Source organism: Pogoniulus pusillus, chromosome Z, assembly GCF_015220805.1.
Source record: "Pogoniulus pusillus isolate bPogPus1 chromosome Z, bPogPus1.pri, whole genome shotgun sequence".
NCBI classification, from domain to species: domain Eukaryota; kingdom Metazoa; phylum Chordata; class Aves; order Piciformes; family Lybiidae; genus Pogoniulus; species Pogoniulus pusillus.
Window position 1 is genome coordinate 12,498,632 of NC_087309.1, and position 18,557 is coordinate 12,517,188.

At 52.8% G+C, this 18,557-nt stretch overlaps 1 protein-coding gene across 1 annotated transcript; it reads right to left on the bottom strand.

Moving 5' to 3' along the window:
* Window positions 1-136: 136 nt before the first annotated feature.
* Window positions 137-18,388, bottom strand: GBA2 (glucosylceramidase beta 2). Its single transcript, XM_064139926.1, has 17 exons — window positions 18,228-18,388; window positions 14,260-14,351; window positions 13,927-14,042; window positions 13,591-13,809; window positions 12,179-12,418; window positions 11,730-11,832; window positions 10,369-10,522; window positions 9,991-10,116; window positions 9,705-9,889; window positions 9,269-9,373; window positions 8,589-8,696; window positions 6,697-6,848; window positions 6,456-6,562; window positions 6,159-6,301; window positions 5,740-5,855; window positions 1,157-1,348; window positions 137-1,072 (listed from the first exon to the last, which is right to left on the bottom strand). The coding sequence occupies exons 1-17, from the start codon at window positions 18,380-18,382 to the stop codon at window positions 845-847; spliced, it is 2,541 nt and encodes an 846-aa protein (XP_063995996.1). The 5' UTR covers window positions 18,383-18,388; the 3' UTR covers window positions 137-844.
* Between the last annotated feature and the right edge of the window lie 169 nt (window positions 18,389-18,557).

Genomic DNA, 18,557 nt, shown 5'->3' on the forward strand with positions numbered 1-18,557 from the left:
CCAACAGCCAAAGTGTAATTAGGATTTGTGTCCTGTTTACATCCCCAGCACTTCAGCCCAGCCCAGGAAGACAAAGGGGAGCAGCAGTCTCCCCTCTCCAGCTCCCCCCCATGGCAGAGAAGACACACAAGGAGGAGACAGCTGGATAAATTTATTAAGAATTGAAAATGATTCATCCCCTTAAACACTCTCTGCTGCCCACCCCTGGCACCAGCAGGGAGGGGTGCCATGGTACCAGACCAGGACCTGCTGCTTGGGCTCCGATTGTCACCAGCCAGGGAGTTGGGGCTCCCCTGGGGATTGTATCTGTCACAGGTTCTGCTGGGCAGGTGCCCTAGGGCAGAGCCAGCCTGCAAGTGCAGCGTCACACAACTGAGGGACAACTGCAGCACCCACATGCCTACCAGTCCAGTGTCCTCACAGACACACACTAACAGCCCCAACTGTGTGTCTCTGCAGGCCAGCTCCCACCTTACCCAGCCTGCTGACTAAAAGCAGCAGTCTCCTGTGCTCCTGGCCAAGGCATCAGTTCCAGTGGAGAATGGCTTCAAGTCCTGCAGGCTGTCAGAGCCCTGAGCAATGGGGAAGAGGAGGCACAAGCTCCAGCAGTGCCTCCTCATCCCATCCTTCTCCTCTCCAAGGAGGAATCACCTGCATCTCTGGTCCTTTCTCATGCTCAGCATCAGTAGCTGAAAGCCCTCTGAGGCTAAGGGCATGTGGTGGAGGTAAGGAAGGAAAACAGCAATGGGACTAATAGCCAAGAGAGGGAGGGAAGGGTCCCAGCTTGTCAGTTGAACCCCCCAGTCCCCCAGTGCACCCGCTGCCCTACTGATCAGCACCAAGCTCAGGGGTGGATAGGGGCCTGTGGAGGCTGCACGGGTGCTGGTGTGCAGCAGGCTCTGCGCTCCAGGGCCAGCTGCATGCTCCAGATGCTGAGGGGCCGCATGTAAGCCAGCGAGCGGTACACCTTCTTCTCCCGGTACGCCTCTGGCGTCTGGAAGGCCATGCCCAGCCGCTCCCAAACGGTCCGGTAGCAGCCCTCTGCTGTACGAAAGCCTTCTTCCACCAGCCCCTGCAGCAGAGGAAGACCACCATCAGCACATCCACAGAGCACAAGAAGACGGCACATGCCAAGGGGTGCAGCATCACCACTCACCTCCTGGATCATAGTGGCAGCCAAAGCATAGACCACGCCAATCCACACCTCGTTGGACTGCACGCTGGAGGTGTCGGGCACTCCATCAGGTCTCATGCCGTTCACTGCTCCCATAGTGCCACCAGCAAAGCTCATGACATTCTTTTCAAAGATAGTCTTAAGTGCACTAACGACATGACTCTTAGGGAAGACCTGTGTGGAGAGAGAGAGAGAGAGAGATCAAGACTCAGTAAGACTCCCCAGGCTGGACTCCAGGGAGGTTTTTATGAGAAAGAGGTCAATGCTGCTTGCTGAGCAAATAGCCACCTCAGGAAGTAGCTGGAAGTTAAAATCATTTTTCCCTGAAAACATACACAAACATGCTGAACCTCATCCTGCCCTCCTTTTGGGGAGGATGACAGACAGCTCCTCACCTTCAGTCACTGGCCTAAACTCCATAGCTTTCAGGAATCTGCCTAGGCAGCCATAACATCATCAGTCATTCACATGGACCTGTTGGGGTCACAACCACTCCACGCAGCGCTACAGGAATGGGAGAGAGTGTGTCATGTGGCTAAGGTGGCCAACAGCCTCTTGGCTTGTGTCTAGAATAATGTAGCTGCCAGAAGCAGGGAAGTGACAGCGTCTCTGTACTCAGCACTGTTAAGGACACAGCTCAAATACTGTGTCCAGATTTAGGCCTGTTGCTAGAAGAAGGACAATGAAGTGCTGAGTGTTGGCCAGAGAAGGCCAACAAAGCTGGTGAGTGTCTAAGAGCACGTGTCTTGTGAGAATCACAGAATCATAGAATCAACCAGGTTGGAAGAGACCTCCAAGATCATCCAGTCCAACCTAGCACCCAGCCCTAGCCAGTCAACTAGACCATGGCACTAAGTGCCTCATCCAGGCTTTTCTTGAACACCTCCAGGGACGGTGCCTCCACCACCTCCCTGGGCAGCCCATTCCAATGCCAATCACTCTCTCTGCCAACAACTTCCTCCTAACATCCAGCCTATACTGTCCCTGGCTCAACTTGAGACTGTGTCCCCTTGTTCTGTTGCTGGTTGTCTGGGAGAAGAGGCCAACCCCCACCTGGCTACAATGTCCCTTCAGGTAGTTGTAGACAGCAATGAGGTCCCCCGAGCCTCCTCTTCTCCAGGATAAACACCCCCAGCTCCCTCAGCCTCTCCTCATAGGGTTTGTGTTCCAGGCCCCTCACCAGCTTTATTGCCCTTCTCTGGACACATTCCAGCACCTCAACATCTCTCTTGAATTGAGGGGCCCAGAACTGGACACAGTACTCAGGGAAGCAGCTCAGGGAACTAGTTTTTGTTTTCTGTGTGGAGAAAACAAGGCTCACAGGAGACCTTTTTGCTGTGTAGAACCATCTGAAATGAGTGAGGTTGGTGTGGGTGTCTTCTCCCACACAACCAGTGACAGGACAAGAACCTCAAGTTGTGCCAGGGGAAGTTTAGGCCAAGTATTAGGCAAAATTTCTTCCCAAAAAGGGTTGTGAAACATTGGAACAGACTGCTCAGTGAAGTCACCCTCCCTGGGGTGGGCATTTAAAAAGACACGTAGACATGGTGTGGATTAGTGGTGGACTTGGCAGTGCTGGGTTAACAGCTGGACTCCATCACAGAACTAGAGAGTGATAGAGGTTGGAAGGGATCTCTGTTTTCATGTAGATCAAGGCCCTGCCAGAGCAAGAACACCTTGAGCAGGTTGCACAGGACAGTGTCCAGGTAGGTTTTGATCAACTCCTAAAATGTCCACCACCTCTATGGATAGCCTGTTACAGTGCTTTACCACACTCAAAGTAAAAATGTGGCCAGGGGTAGCTGCAGGATGGTCTGGGATCAGTGAGGCTGAAGGTCTCTCCCTGACAAAATGAAAGATACAGCAAAGCCAGCCTGCTGACATCAGAACACATCTTGCAGCTGCAGTGTGGATGTTGTGGATACAGACAGGTTTGTTTGGGTCAACGCTGGGAATCTTGGAGAGAAGGAAAAAAAACAACCAAAAAAATTCAGTTTTAGCTCAGGGTGAAAAAACAAACCCAAAGCTTAGTTCTGAGTGATTTCAAAAGGACTTTAATCCTTCCAGTTTTGCAATCAGGGCACGATGCAAAATGTTCTTGGCCTAGACTGAGGAAAATCAGAGGTGAGAGCAGGAACAGCCTGGGAATGAGGAGGTCATGGGATGCCTGAGTTTTCAGTGTCTGGTAGGAGAGAGTAGAAAAGCTTTCACCCTGAGTGAAAGTTATGGATTTGTGAAAGGTCAGGAGTGCTGGCTAGGCAAGCAGCCATTTCAAGAGACTGTCAGGAAGAAGTAAAAACCTTTGCCTTCTGATAAGGACCATAGAATTCTATGATTCTAATCAGAAGGCAAAAGTTGTTTTTTTTTTTTCCTTCTGATAAGGGGAAGAAGAAAAAGAAGTTGTTCAACAAGAGCCAAGAGCTCAAAACAGGTAACAAGAACAGGTTGAAGGGTCACAACAAGTAAGCACTTGACAAAATAGAAGTAAAAAAAAAAAGAAGAAAATCCAGCAAAAAGCATTCCACTATTGAATAAAACAATCCAATCAACTGCACCTGAGCAAAGAAACACCTGCCAGCCAAACAAAAAAGGTTCTGCACACAAATAAAGCTTCTGCACTGCTTTCCTCACTGGCAATGGAGAACAGAACAGTTAGGGCAGCAGAAGCCACACACTCAGTGGGAAAAGCCAAGCTTGAGACATGGTGGTGTTGCAAGGGCAAGGCTGCCTCCTCTCCACTCCACCTGACAGAAAGCCTTAACCAGAACTTTGCTGGGTGACTAAGATAGAGCAGTATCATGGAGCAATCATGACATCTACTTACAAGGAAGGAAAAAGCCTGGTGGCTCTCTGCTCATCAGCACAGCCCAGCGACCTCAGAGACCGTTTTTGCCAGTCAGAGGCCACCAGAGCCAGGGGAAGCCGAAGGTGTGATGACATCAGACAGCAGCTTGTCCAGGGTGGACTGCCCAGCCTATCAGACAGCTTTAGCAGACTCAAAAGAAAGGTAGCAGATCCATTTTACCTCTGCTAAAGCCAAGCATCCAACAGTACGTTTTCCCCGTGTAGCTCTGCAATAAGCCTACAGGCTCTAAAGGGAGCAGAAGTCAGCAGAGGGGTGCTGCGAAGCAGTAGCCTCTGGCAGGTTTCCAGGCAGTTTCTTCAGTGCTGGGGTCAAAGCCCTTTCTGACTTTGCATTTCGTTAATGACCTGCACACGCAGCATGAGCACATTTAGCCTGGAGAAGAGGAGGCTCAGGGGGGACTTCATTGCTGTCTACAACTACCTGAAGGGACATTGTAGCCAGGTGGGGGGTGGCCTCTTCTCCCAGGCAACCAGCAATAGAACAAGGGGACACAGTCTCAAGTTGTGCCAGGATAGGTATAGGCTGGATGTTAGGAGGAAGTTCTTCCCAGAGAGAGTGATTGGCATTGGAATGGGCTGCCCAGGGAGGTGGTGGAGGCACCGTCCCTGGGGGTCTTCAAGAAAAGCCTGGATGAGGCACTTAGTGCCATGGTCTAGCTGACTGGCTAGGGCTGGGTGCTAGGTTGGACTGGATGATCTTGGAGGTCTCTTCCAACCTGGTTGATTCGATGATGATGATGATTAATGAAGCTACAGGAGTGCTGCCAGCCAGGCAAGGAGTTAATGTGCACAGGAAACAACCTGAGTGGTCACAGTAACAGAAGAGAGAGGTTCACCCACCCCACCTCCAGCGAGCTCGAGGCTCACCAGACAGCAGGGAAGAGTGCACCTTTACAACACAAGTCTGAACTTACGAAAAGGCAAGCAAGACTTTTGGCCTGCACTGCATTTACATTTTCATCCTGCTTGAGGTCTGAGCCAGATCCTGCCTGGAGTCCTAGGTACAGGCTGAACCCCCACACTGGGATAAATGCAGCAGGCACCCAGTTCTCAATCCCAGGAGAGGTCTCCTGAAGCTCTCCTATGGTATCGGCAGAGGGTGAAATGGTCAATCATCCTCACATGGCCAAGAGTCACTCCATCCTTTGGTCAGCAAAAGCACTGCCCTGCCTATGGCTCATAAACAACCTGTACAATGGCTCTCCCCTTCCCAGCACTCTTGCAGGTATTGCACCACCAGCAGCTGCTCTACCATCCCACCTGAGATGGACACGAGGAGGCTTCAGCTAGTTCTGTTCTTGCAGCTGAGCAGCAACAGGCTCCAGGGCCACAGACAAGCCTTACTTCCCTCCGACACGTGCGTAGGACTGGGCTGGACAACAACCAACACCTGGAAGGTTTCAAACACTTTCTCCCAATGTTCAAACAAGCAGTGCCTTGCTGAGAGCAAACTTCAGTGGCACCTTCCTCCAAATGTGCCAGACCTGACTCTGCTTACACACTCCTGCTGCACGGCCGCTGCAAGAGCGGAGTTTGGGCTGTACCAACGGCACCCAGCAGCCTCCACACAAGGACTCACTGCTGTCAGGAGCAGGCTGGAGTACCCCGCACCAGCCCCTAAGGCATAACCCACACCTGATGCCAGCCCTGCTGCAGGTCCTGTCTCCTCACAGCCCATGCCAGACTGCCCCTTCCTTTACCTCAAACTCTTCTTGGTCTAGGCCACAAGCCCCAAGAAACCACTGCCCGGCACACTGGTCTGACATGATGCTGCTGGAGGTGTTGCTCCCACTGCTGTCATAGTTGTAGTACTTCCCTGGAAAAGACCAGAAACAAAAGTTAAATGGACAGCTTGGGACCCTGGCTCCTGTGTATTCTCCCCATGCAAGGCAGGAGCACAGCTGCTTTTTTCCAGAAGGCTCTCTTCTCCCTCCTTTCCCAGACCATCAAAGCCCTTCTGTTCCTTCCCTGGTATGTGCTCCTTCCCCTCTGCTTGGAGCAATAGCATCTTCCCTCCTTTCCCTATCCCATGCAAGGCTCCATCACCCAAAGAGAAGCAATCTCCTTCACAAGGGGCTTATGGCCAGCTGAGCAAGGCTCCCCTCTGGTAAGCACCTACCATTCCAGAGCATCTTCTCAAATGACTCCTTGCCCTTCTTCAGGATGTCCATGTATTTCTGCTGGATCTCTGCATCCCCAAGCAGCTCTGCCATCTTGCACATCATACAGACAGCTGCCAGCCACAGCCCGCCACAGTAGGCACTGCCAGAGCCAAGGGAGAGAAGCATCAGCAACATAGAACACCCCACAGGTTGCAGAGAGGTTCCACAACAGATAAGAACCATGGTTGCAGTTCTGAGGCACCTGTGCATCCCGCACTCCCCCACCTCCAACTCCACCTTCCCCCCTTGCTCACCTGGGTCCATTTACCACCCAGGCATCATATGTCTGGTCAGCAAAGCCACCGTTTTCAATGAGCCCATCGTTATCTGTGTCAAATTTCAGCTCCGACTCCATCACAGCCTGCGGGAGAGGCAGGAGATGCTCACGCAGCCCTTGCATGTGGCTAAGCTCCTCATGCTCTGCTGGCAGCATCCACTCTTTCACACATCACACAGCTCTCAAGGGAAGCAGGCAAGAGGGATGCCCTTCAGTACCTGGCAAACTGGCCACATATCCTGCAAGTAGAGGCGGTCCTGTGTCAGGTGGTAGTCGCGGTACACTTGCAGCACAAACTTCAGGTTCAGGTCCTTCCAGTCAGCGGTGTCGTGCATCAAGTAGGCATTGACACGCTGCCATGGCTCATCATCTAGGCAGGGACAGAGTGGGTGCAGCAGGCCAGCAACAATCAATTTTTGATTTCCTACCCAGAAGCAAGTTCCCAAGGGTGCTGTGATCAAACAGCACCAAAACAACAGGCTGCACCCTGTGCGATTCCTAGCAAAAGCAGCTTCCTGCTACTGTTCAGCTTCCCTCTCTCTCTGTCTCCCTGGTTCAAGCTAGAATAGAATAGACCTCCAAGATCAGCCAGTCCAACCTAGCACCCAGCCCTAGCCAGTCAACTAGACCATGGCACTAAGTGCCTCAGCCAGGCTTTTCTTGAACATCTCCAGGGACAGTGCCTCCACCACCTCCCTGGGCAGCCCATTCCAATGCCAATCACTTTCTCTGGCAACAACTTCCTCCTAACATCCAGCCTAGACCTCTCCCAGCACAATTTGAGACTGTGTCCCCTTGCTCTGTTGCTGGCTGCCTGGGAGAAGAGACCAACCCCCACCTGGCTACAGCCTCCCTTTCTGGTAGTTGTAGACAGCAATGAGGTCACCCCTGAGCATCCTCTTCTCTAGGCTAAACAACCCCAGCTCCCTCAGCCTCTCTTCACAGGGCTGTTTTTCAGCTTTCTTGCCCTTCTCTGGACACCTTCCAGCATCTCAACATCTCTCTTGAATTGAGGGGCCCAGAACTGGACACAGCACTCAAGGTGTGGCCTGACCAGTGCTGAGTACAGGGCAAGAATAACCTCCCTTGTCCTGCTGGCCACACTGTTCCTGATGCAGGCCAGGATGCCATTGGCTCTCTTGGCCACCTGGGCACATTGCTGGCTCATCTTCAGCTACTATCCACCAGTACCCCCAGGTCCCTTTCTTCATGGCTGCTCTCCAGCCACTCTGGCCCCAGCCTGTAGCGCTGCTTGGGGTTGTTGTGGCCAAAGTACAGAACCCTGCACTTGGTCTTGTTCAATATCATCCCATTGGCCTCTGCCCACCCATCCAGCCTGTCCAGGTCCCTCTGCAGGGCTCTCCTACCTTCCAACAGATCCACACCTGCTGCTAGCTTGGTGTCATCTGCAAACTTAACTGATGCTGGACTCAATCCCCTCATCCAGATCATCAATAAAGATATTGAACAGGACTGGGCCCAGCACTGATCCTTGGGGCACACCACTAGCGACAGCTGCCAACTGGATGTGGCACCATTCACCACCACTCTCTGGGCCTGACCTTCCAGCCAGTTCTTGACCCAGCACAGAGTGAATCTGTCCAAACCATGATCTGCCAGCTTGGCTAGGAGCTTGTTGTGGTAGTTGGTGTCAAAGGCCTGCTGAAGTCCAGGTAGACTACATCCACAGCCTGCCCCACATTCACCAGGCAGGGAACCTGATCATAAAAGGAGATCAGGTTGGTGAAACAGGACCTGCCCTTCCTTAACCCATGCTGGCTGGGCCTGATCCCTTGGCCATCCTGTAGGCTCTTTGTGATGGCACTCAAGATGACCTGTTCCATCACCTTGCCTGGCACTGAGGTCAGGCTGACAGCTCTGTAGTTTCCTGGATCCTCCTTTTGACCCTTCTTGTGGATGGGCATCACACTGGCCAGACAGTGCTGTCTTCACCACCTCAAATCACCCAGGCTTCTCATATCCAGAAAACAAGTATGTTCCATGTATGCTACTTTTTCCTCCACATCTTGAGAGTTCACCACCCTGAGAAAGATGTGTGAGCAGCTCTGCACCTGCTCTGTCTGAAAGCAGGCCAGGCTACACCTCTCACCTGGGTCCCCAATGTCATGTGGCACCACGTTCTTCAGTTTCACCTGGGCTGTCTGACCACACATCAAGTATTGCCGGGGCTGGGCATCCTCATTCACCACTGTGACAGCTGGAGAGGACATAGAGTAAGGACACTGCAGCAGCAACCTCCAAGTACAAGCAACATGCAGGGGCACTGGCATCCACATGCCAGGCTGTCCATTGCTCTATATCTACAAGTTCACAGACCCTTGCAAAGAGCTATGAGGACACACAACTGTCACCACCACACTAAGCAAGGTGGTGGCAGCATACAGAACTAGCTGGGAATCCCACTGGGCTCAGTCCTTCTGTGCCCCAGCAAAGAGATGTGTTCTAATGCTGGTTGGACCACCACCAAGCAGACTCCAAACCCGCCCAGAGCCTCAGAGTTTGGAAACATCCCCATGTTTGTACTCTGCAAGGGGCATGGTAACACCAAAGACTGACCCAAGACATGCAGAGCCAGCTGTGTACCACCCAGCTTGGCAAGAAAGCCTTCCAGTGCTGGGTGGAGAGAGGCTGAGAGGCAGCAATGTCAGGGGTTTGAAAGTCCTAGACCTAGCAGAGGAAGAGGGGAAGGTTGCTAGGTCCAAATTCTCCACATCTTTCTTAGGTGAAGACATTAGTAGGCATCAAGCCAGGGTGTCCTGGCTTACTCACCAATATCATACTGCAGGCTGATCTGCAGTTTGGGCCACAGCATAACGAGAGCAAAGGAGGCATAGAAGTGGACATCATAAGTGTTGTACATCCGGTACTCTTGGCCTGGAAGGACCAGGGAGACAGTGAAGGATGGGAGATTTGCCACTGGACAGGGCAAGTAAGGACAAGTTCTCTCCCACACAGCCCAGGAGGATAGGACCTTTCTGGCACAGCCCGGGGCTCAAGTTAGAAATGTTTTTATTGTCTATGTATAGGCTCACGAGAGATTTGGAGGTCTTGTGACATATCCTACAGTAAGGGGGTTTTGCTGGGAACAGCACTGCTATCTACCTGTCAGGGTGTCAAAAGCATCCCCACCACAGGTTAAAACCATCTGGTGAGAGCAAGAGAATGGGGCTGAGTTGGGACTGCCCATCACATTCCTGCAAGTTACCTTCCAAATAAGCAAACCTTCCGTACTCCCGCAGCACAGGGAGGAGGTGGGAGAGGACAGCCCCTGCCGGCCCCTGGAGTTCCTCAGCACAGCAGTCGGGGGGCAGCTCCATCCAGATGGTCCCCCCATCTGTCATGAAGTACAGTTCATTGAAGAGGGCCGACTTGTACCAGGAAGGCAGCTGCCTGCAGGCAACGAGGAAACTCAACCACGGAAGCCAAGACGGTGGTGCTCCTGCTCTGACAGGTTCACAAAGACAGGGGGAAAGTGCTCCCATCTATCCTACCTGTTCTCCAGGATGGGTTTCTGCCACGCTTCTATCTTCCTCTCCCACTCCTCATAGTGTGTCAGGGCATGATGTGACAGGGCAGGAGCAGCATCACCTCCACTGCCAAAAAACCGAGTGTACCGCCTGCCAAGCAGAGGTTTGGTGAGCATGTCATGGGCACAGGCTGGTAAGCCCACCTGGGCAATATGGGCTAGACTACAGTGAATACCAGAATAACAAACTGCATCGAGAAACAGGGCTACAGAGGTCGCTGTGAGCTCACAGGGCCATGGCCACAAGGAGTGGATGGCACAAGGTTTCCCAAGCAGCACTCAAGCCCAGCAGCAGGTGGCTTCAGGTACATGATCCAAGCCCTGCTAGAGACAGTCCACCCACCTAAGATGCAGCTTCTCCTTGGAGCCAAAGTGAACACAGGGCATGTCCCAAGCCAGGGCTAGCTCCAGTGTCCTGTGTCCATGGGCAGGCACCCTGCAAGTGGCACATACTGCTGCTGCTGTCACCTCCCCCTTCTCTGTCGGGGCACTTTTACCTGTCAGGATGAAAAAAAACAAAACATACATTCACAAGGTGCCAGGGAAGTGTTATGGGAGGTAACTGATGTTCCCACACATCCCAGGTACGCCAGTTTGCTGCAGGGTACATCCCCAGCGTTCTAAGGCATGACATTACTGCACATGAGCAACTGCTTTCTGCACACAGGAAAAAATATCTGCCACAGGCAGAGGCGTTAAAAAAGTCAAAGTCATCAAAGCAGAGAACAAATGGGGCAGGAAAAGCCACCAGGCATGAGTGGAAGGGACAGGTCACCCCATGACTTCACAACTGCGCTGAGTTCAGAAACACTGTGACTTTCTAGTGACACAAGCTTTTTGCAAGGTGCTTGACATGCATTCATGTTTAAGAAAGGCCCTGAGGCAGATGGATAATTGTGTGCTGGTTCTGACGTGTACCAGGCAAGCTCATTAAAGCAACAATTTTCACAGAAGTACAGATTCTGACTATGATAATGCCTGGTATGCACAAAGAAAACCCACATTCCAGTAGTCTAGAGAGCTCTGAGTGTATCCAAGAAGGAAACTTAAGACTTCCAAATGTTTTATTTACAGAACTCTTGCAAAGATCTAGTGCCAGCACCAGTAGCTTGTCAGCACCAGCCTTGATCAAAAGCTGGCAGAGATGTTAGGCAAACAGCGACTTTTTATGGCAATAAGTTAGCAGCCACGACTGGGAGACATCACCCTCCTTCAATCTGCTAAACGAGTGAGGGGGCAACTGTGGATGATGCAGAAGGAATATGGGGACCTTCAGGGAACCAAAAGAGTAACAAGAGGACAGCAAGTTGGTGGCAACACCAAGGACTGCTAGACACTTCCTAGAACAAATTTGACTGGGTCCATCTCACAGATCTGACAAGAAGAAGTCAGAGAGAATGACTGAGCATCACCTTGGCTGTTCAGCTGAAATCCAAACTCAGTCTGCAACCCTATAAAGACTAACAAAATACTAGCACATACAGTATAGCTGAGAACAACCCCAAAGTGCTGCTGGTTTTTGGAGAGCCACAAGGGCAGCACTAGAACCAATGGGAAATTCAAATGCAGCCTAAAGGTGGCAATGAGAGACGCAGCATCACTGAGAGCTTTTCGCAATAGCACTGAGATGGCTGAGGAAAGGGAATGGACACTCATTCCCCTTACTTCCTCTCCACCTGTTCCACTGAGGAAGAAGGGACTCACCAGCAGGGGAATCCAGCCTGCCATCCTGCAAAAGGTCTTGCCACACCTCTTTACCTGACCCAGCAGGATTGAATGTCGTGAGGTGAGTGACTTCTGTGCCAGCCTGGAGGAACGGAAGAGCTTCATCAAGGGATGATATTTTTCAGGTGCAGCTCCTACCCTTACCTCCCTGCTCTGGGACCCCATAGTCACTCCTCAAGTACTGCTCCTCATTCAAATCTACTTTCTTGCTGTCCTGCTAAATTCACTCATCATTTCTCTTCTGGCACTCACCTCCGAAGAGGGTGCTATTATCCAAGTCATGTCACCACTCCTGCTTCAGGCAAATACTGAGGCCCAGCACTGATCCCAATCCACTGACCACCCATCCTTGGCCAGCTTCCTCAAAGCAGTCTCCAGCCCCCATTCAGCGAGGCTGTACAACCTCCCCACCAGTGCCAGCCCTTTACCTTCTCCCGGGCAGAGATGGCAAGAGTGAAGGGGTTCACATGTGTGCGGTGGTGCAGCAGGACTCCAGCAACCCGCTCCCCCTGCTTCTCTAAGGCAAAGGGCTCATTCCAGTGCCCTCCACTTCTGTCCTCCTTCTTTCCTGTGCCATTTTGCAGGGTGAACATGATGGAGACCTCTACATCCTCATCCCTCCCATTCTCCACTTCCCAGATGAATACTGCCACTGGCAAGCTGGAATCCTAGAAGAGACAGGCAACACTACTCATATGGCTAATGCTCCACAGTAAGCCACCAGAGCATCACTTCTCCCACTGCTGGGGAGACCACAGAGGATGCAAGCGCAGGAGGTAAGCAAGACCACCAGGAACCTGATTTCAGAGTCTGTGGTCAAGCTGAGGAGCAGCAGCAAGAGCAGAGGAATCCAGGGTGCTGGCAACATGCAAGTGGAAATGCAGCCCGAGTCTTTAAGATTCAGACTGGTGTCTCACCACCCATGTGCTCAACATGTTGATACAGACTCATGTGCTTTGCTGGGGTAAGAGGAAGGTCAGGCATGTCAGCAGCACAGCCTGCCGCCCTCGCCCAGGGCTGGGAGTGAACGGGAGCATCAAGGCACCCCCTGCTGCCATCCTGAGCTTCCGCATTGCTGTGGGGCTTCCTCCTGCCTGGGAGTGCTGCTGAACGGAGATGTGTTGGAAGTGTTGGGAAAGCCCAGCTAATAATCAGATCTTCCTTTAGGGTTTTCAGGCAAAAAAAAAAAAAAGCAGTTAAAACATTCCCAGGAAAACCCAGTCAACAAACCAGCCCATGAGTACAGGCTGAGGGTTTCCAGAAATCACTGCCATTGGATCCCCCAGGCAGTAAGTCCATGTTCTGGACTTGCTGTTCTGGGTGACCAAGAGCTGAAATAGTCCGGGGACAAAGCCAAAGGCAGAGAACAAGCAGTACCAAGAGTCCTTGCACAGGTCAGAGGGGAAAGGGATGGCTGCCAGAGCTACATACAAGGAAAAAAGGCATAACCCATCCAGCACCAACTGCCCCAGGAGGAGCAATGTCTTCCAAGGTCCTGCTGCTGGACAGTTGACACTATAAACAGGGTCTTAGGACAGAAGAGCCCAGGTTGAGAAAAAGCATTAACAAAGTTGCAGTCGTGGTTGCTCTCAGCTAATGCTGAGCTGGGGAGGCACAAAGAACTCCTCTACAACAGCAACTTCACACAAGAGTAGTACTCAGAAATCAGAAAGTCAATGCCCCCAAGCCTCTGCTACCAAAATAGGACACAGTGAGCATCAATCACACAATTGGACAAGTGCTGTGCCAACCCTTGCCCCTCCCCATGCATGCAGCTCAGCCACATCCTTGCCAATGAGATCCATACAAGCTGTGCAGCACAGAGCCATCGCCTCCTTACCTTATAGTCATGGGGGATGACAGGAGAAACCTGACGGCAAGTGAGCACCACGTTTTGCCCCGGGAGCTCGTAGACCATCCAGGCACGGGGATACAGGGCATGGTAGAAGGCATAGTGGCCACAGTAGCCCCAGTTCCAGCCCTGCAGAGCACTGGGTCTCTCCACAGACAAGACTTGCTGGTAAACAGTCTGCCCTTTGCAACGCAGGCACACTGTGAACTGGGGAGGAGAGAAAACAGCACGTGAAGAGGATGAGATGAGTTCAGGAGCAGATGTCTCAACTGGCAAGGCTGCTGCAGTGCTGCTCAGAGCCCTCACAGACCCTGCTGCACCCACCTGGTCAGCGATGACCGTTTTGTAGTGGTAAATGCCAGGATTCAGCTGCCAGCGACAGAACTCGCCCTGCCAGCCACGGGTGATGGTACCTCCCCCGATCCCGCCCAGCGGGCACCCTGAAAAAGACACTGAAGTTGGCACCCTTGCTCCTCCTCATGGTGAGATCTGGCTCAAGGACCCCACGATGCACCTCCAGGGCCTCACTACTGCCCACACTCCACAGGCTCCCTGACCCAGTCTCCCGCTCTAAGACACTGACTGCCCCAAGTGATTCCCTGCCCACTGAGTACACTTGAGCATCGAACCACCCCAGTGGCCAAACTGGAGGCTGACCATAGATCTGCTGCAGAGGAACAGCATACAAGAGGTCAATGAAAGCAGACTTCTTCTCTATGCGGGTCTTCTTGAACCACCACCTGAAGTATCTGCAAGGGAAAAAGAAGTATGAACCAAGACAGGACAAGGCATCCCTGTTCCTTCAGTGTCACTGGGCAGGATGCAACTAGCACACATCACAGCTGCCTCTTGCAAAGAGGTACAATGGGAACCTGTGTCTCAATCTGTAGTCCCTGTCACCCATCTGCAGACAGAAGCAGGCAGAGCTCAAGCAGCTCAGGGCTCTGTCTGCAAGAGCCTGGCATGAAAACAGAGCATTTTAATACCCAAGAGCAGGGCTTCCACCTCAGGCAGGGACAGAAGACTTTTCCAGAAGTTTGTGAAGAACTGAGGATGAAAAACAAGGACCACCAGCATGACCACCTCCACAACTGGCAGGGCACATCCTGCTATGGAACTTCTGAGATTATAGGCACAAGTGCAAAAAGCCATAGGCAGCTCCACAGCATAAGCCTTGCTCTTCCACCTCCATGTCCATCTCAGTGCAGATAACAGAGAACAGTCTTGCCCTGGAGGAGGCAGAGTGTGCCGCCTGCAGGTGGCAGGATTCTGGGGACTCGCTTCCATTTGCACACCAGCAGTGCAGCCAGGCACTGCCCATCAGATAACTTCTCTGGGAATTGAGAGATATCCAAACAGGGGCACACCTGCACCTGGGTGTGCCAGCAACACTCCGGGCAAGAGCAGGGCTGGGCTCCAAGCTGGAGCACATAAAGGACTGACTTTTGCTAATGAACTGCCTCAAGTTAAATCTTCCATACAGAGACAATTAGCATAAGGAAACCAGCTACCAGACCAGAAGAAGCTGCTGAACAGACCACAGCAAACGGACAGGCAAGACTCATCCGGCAGCTCCATGGCTCTGGGTGCCAGGGGCATGGAAGCCCTTGCTGCAGTCAACATCCCTGAACTACCTGTGGGCACCAATGCTGTACTGCCGAGAGGAGAAAGCAGCCTGGCCAGGACCACACAATCTGTCCTGCTCTGACAGCTTGCACAATGCAGAGCCCATGCAACAGGCAGTGGGTGAGAACTAACTGCCCAGGAACGTCTTCATGACACCCTTTACTCTTACAGACTCCAACAAAAACAACTCATGCTTGACTTTATGGCTGCTTCATCACTGGATGTTCATCTTTATTCACCAACAGGCAAGGTCCCCAAATTCCTTTCAGGATGACATTCTGCAGGTCATGGTATCACAGGACCTGACTGCACCCTGCTCTCTATTCCTATATATTCACCTTCACATTTGACTGTGTAAGGACATTTTGCCTGCAGAGGTCCAGGGCCATAAGAACCAACCTGTCCTGCATGACTGCTCTGGATCAGGGCCTGCTGCTATCTTCAAGCTACATCTGCTGTAGCTGCTCTTCTTCCAGCTGAGGCAGCCCTAGCTTTATGCTGCCAAAGCAAGCTTTCAGCAGCATGCTCTCTCTCTCAAGGAAATGCCTTTATTTTTTATTAACCCAGCACCAGAGAACCAACCCATCTGCTTCCCCAGCAAGTTTCTAGTGATAGGAAATATGATGCCCAGGCAGAGTGGCTGTGGCATGGCATAGTGCAGCATCCCAGCTCCTTGGAAAGGAGGAGAGGAAGTGAGTTTAAAAAAAAAAACAAAACCAAAACAAACATGTTCCCCAGGAGCATGCTGCAGGAGAGGTTTGGGATTTCCAGACAGGCACTGCCTGGGCTGTTCTGCCATCTCAGTAGCAAACTCTTCCCTGTTAGCTTTTCCAAAAGTCATCCAAGTCAAGAGCAGGGGGACAATGCTGGGTTGCTAATTACTAACAGCTGTGCCAGGTCTACAGAATAACCAGGAGAAAACTCACACTCTGCAGCACAAAAGCCCTGCCAAGGCCAGAGGGCATTTCTTTCCCTTCACAGTGGCAGTGAAATTAAAAGCTTACCAGACATCGCTCAGATCTATGCCCTGTGCCACAACCTTTCCCAGGTCATATCAGCTACTCATGTGGGAACCCACATGCACCTCTACTCCTGCCCCACCAACCTCAGTCCAAATGTTCATACACTCTTTTCTGTCTGTATTTTCAGCTGTGGGTGCCCCCAAAAAAAGTCACCCACATGTGCTCTGATTAACAAAAATCCTACTCTAGTGTCATCCCCAGCCATGCCACCTGCAGCAGAGACTAGGGCTGCAGGAGAGCACAACCATAAGCTAGAGGTTTAAGTCAGCGCAGTACCATGACAACCCAGGATGAGATGTGTCCTCTGAAGGCCCTAGAAATTTGGCCAAAGATGTGCAACAACCCCAAAGCACTCACAGCTATCACTGAGATAGCATTGCTATCTCAATGCACCAAGCCACACCAGATGTTAAGAGCACCCCTGGCACAGGTGCCCTCAAGACAGTGGTGCTGCTCATTATGGGTCATTAGGGAGAGGGCATGCCAACCTGCAAGGATGCAGAGGTTCAGATCCAGGTGTCACGCCACAGGACTGAGCCCCAGGCTCTTTTTGCAGAACCAGCACTCAGATTTCTGTTGACTGGCTGCCTCTGCCAGGCAGACACTAAGTGCCCTCCAATGCCAGAAGCATGTATCCTTCCACACAACCTCTCATCCTTGCACTAGCTGCCCTTTGTCAGGCAACACCGCTACCCTTGGGTTTTAACTCAAACTCACACAGGTATTTCTTGATGTCCTGGCCCTTCCTCTCCTCTGCTCTGCTCTTTAGGATGGAGTTTCCTTACAAGGAAGCTGTTGCCTGCACAAGTTTTTAGGATGACAACCAGACTACCTCCTACATTTGTACAAAGCAAGACACAGGGGGTTCAATTTTAGCTTCTTTCTTTTGCACCTTAGAATCTTTTCCTAGAACTGACACAAGTCACTTCCATTCTAAGACCCTAATAAGAACAAGCTAGGACTGGCCTCCTCAAGCTGGCACAGAGGTGATCACCTCTCCTCCTCACTCACCCCACCAGACCTTCACATTTCCCCACATGCTCAGCTCATCCCTAACTTGCTGCAGCAGCTTGTCCAGCAGTCTTTTATCTCCTATGCACAACCCACGCTCTGCCTTCCCCAATGCCTAGGCTTGATGTCTTGGGTCAGACTGGCCTGCACCCCAAAGCAGTCCTCTATCTGCCCTTTATCAGGCTCTGCAAGAACCAGATCTGCGAGCAGCAACCTCCAAGGACACCAAGCAGGGAAAAAAAAAACTCAGAACATACGAGTGAGAACATAAAGCAAGCTCAGGGAAATAAATGCATGGGTGCAGTGTTAGGCCTGGCAGGCATTCAAACACGGCCAGCACCCAGTTCTAAAGGTTAAAATAACACTCTTGCTTCTCACACGTCTTTTTTTCCTGGTTACTTCCAGCTCACCCTAACGCAAAGCCGAGAAAAGTCCCCACTTTCGGACCTGCCGCAGCGTACGGCGTTTCAAAACCACCTCGATTAACCTAGGCTTTAATCTCCATCTACTGAGAGGTGCCTCACTGCAAGGGGCTGCGAGCCTGACACCGGACAGGGAGGATGCGGCGGCGGTGGGCGGCAGCAGCAGGAGGACCGGGGCTAGGAAATGGGATCCTCCATCCCTCTCTCTACCCCGAAGCAGTGCCCCAAGCTCTCCCAGCTCCTGCGAGGCTGCGGGGAGCCCAAGAGCTGAGTGCTACCCCTAATCCTGCTCCGGCCAATCTGCACCACTGCTTCCATCGCCGGCGCCAGGCAGGCGGGTGGGTAAATGCCGACAGCTGAGGAAGGAGGGCAGCGGCTCACTCCAGACCGAGGCCTTCCGAGACCCGCTGCGCTCTGCCTTCCATACGCCAACGTCCCCAGGGGCGAGCCGCTCACTGCACCAAAGGGCTCCAGTGCGGTGGTCCCGCACTTCAGCCCAAGGACGGCTCCGCTCCCTCCCCTGATCCCTTCCCCCTCACCGTACCGCAAGCCGAGGCCGACGTGCCGCAGGACGTCGCGAAGCGGCACGTCGCCGGCGCCGTAGGGCTGCCGCGTCTCCTCGAAGCGGTGCGCCAGGCAGACGCGCCAGCCGGCCGCCGCCACGCCGCGACCCCGCGCCGCCCCTTCGTACTGCCGCATCAGCGGCCCCGCCGCCGCCGCCGCCGCCTCCGCCTCCTCCGCTGCCGCCGCCGCCGCCATCGCCGCCCGCTGCCGCGCGCGCGCCCTCTTCACCGCGCGCGCGGCCGCGCGACGCCCCGCCCCGTCCCGCCCCGCCCGCGCCCCCGGGGCACAGCGCCACGCGCGGCCGGGAACC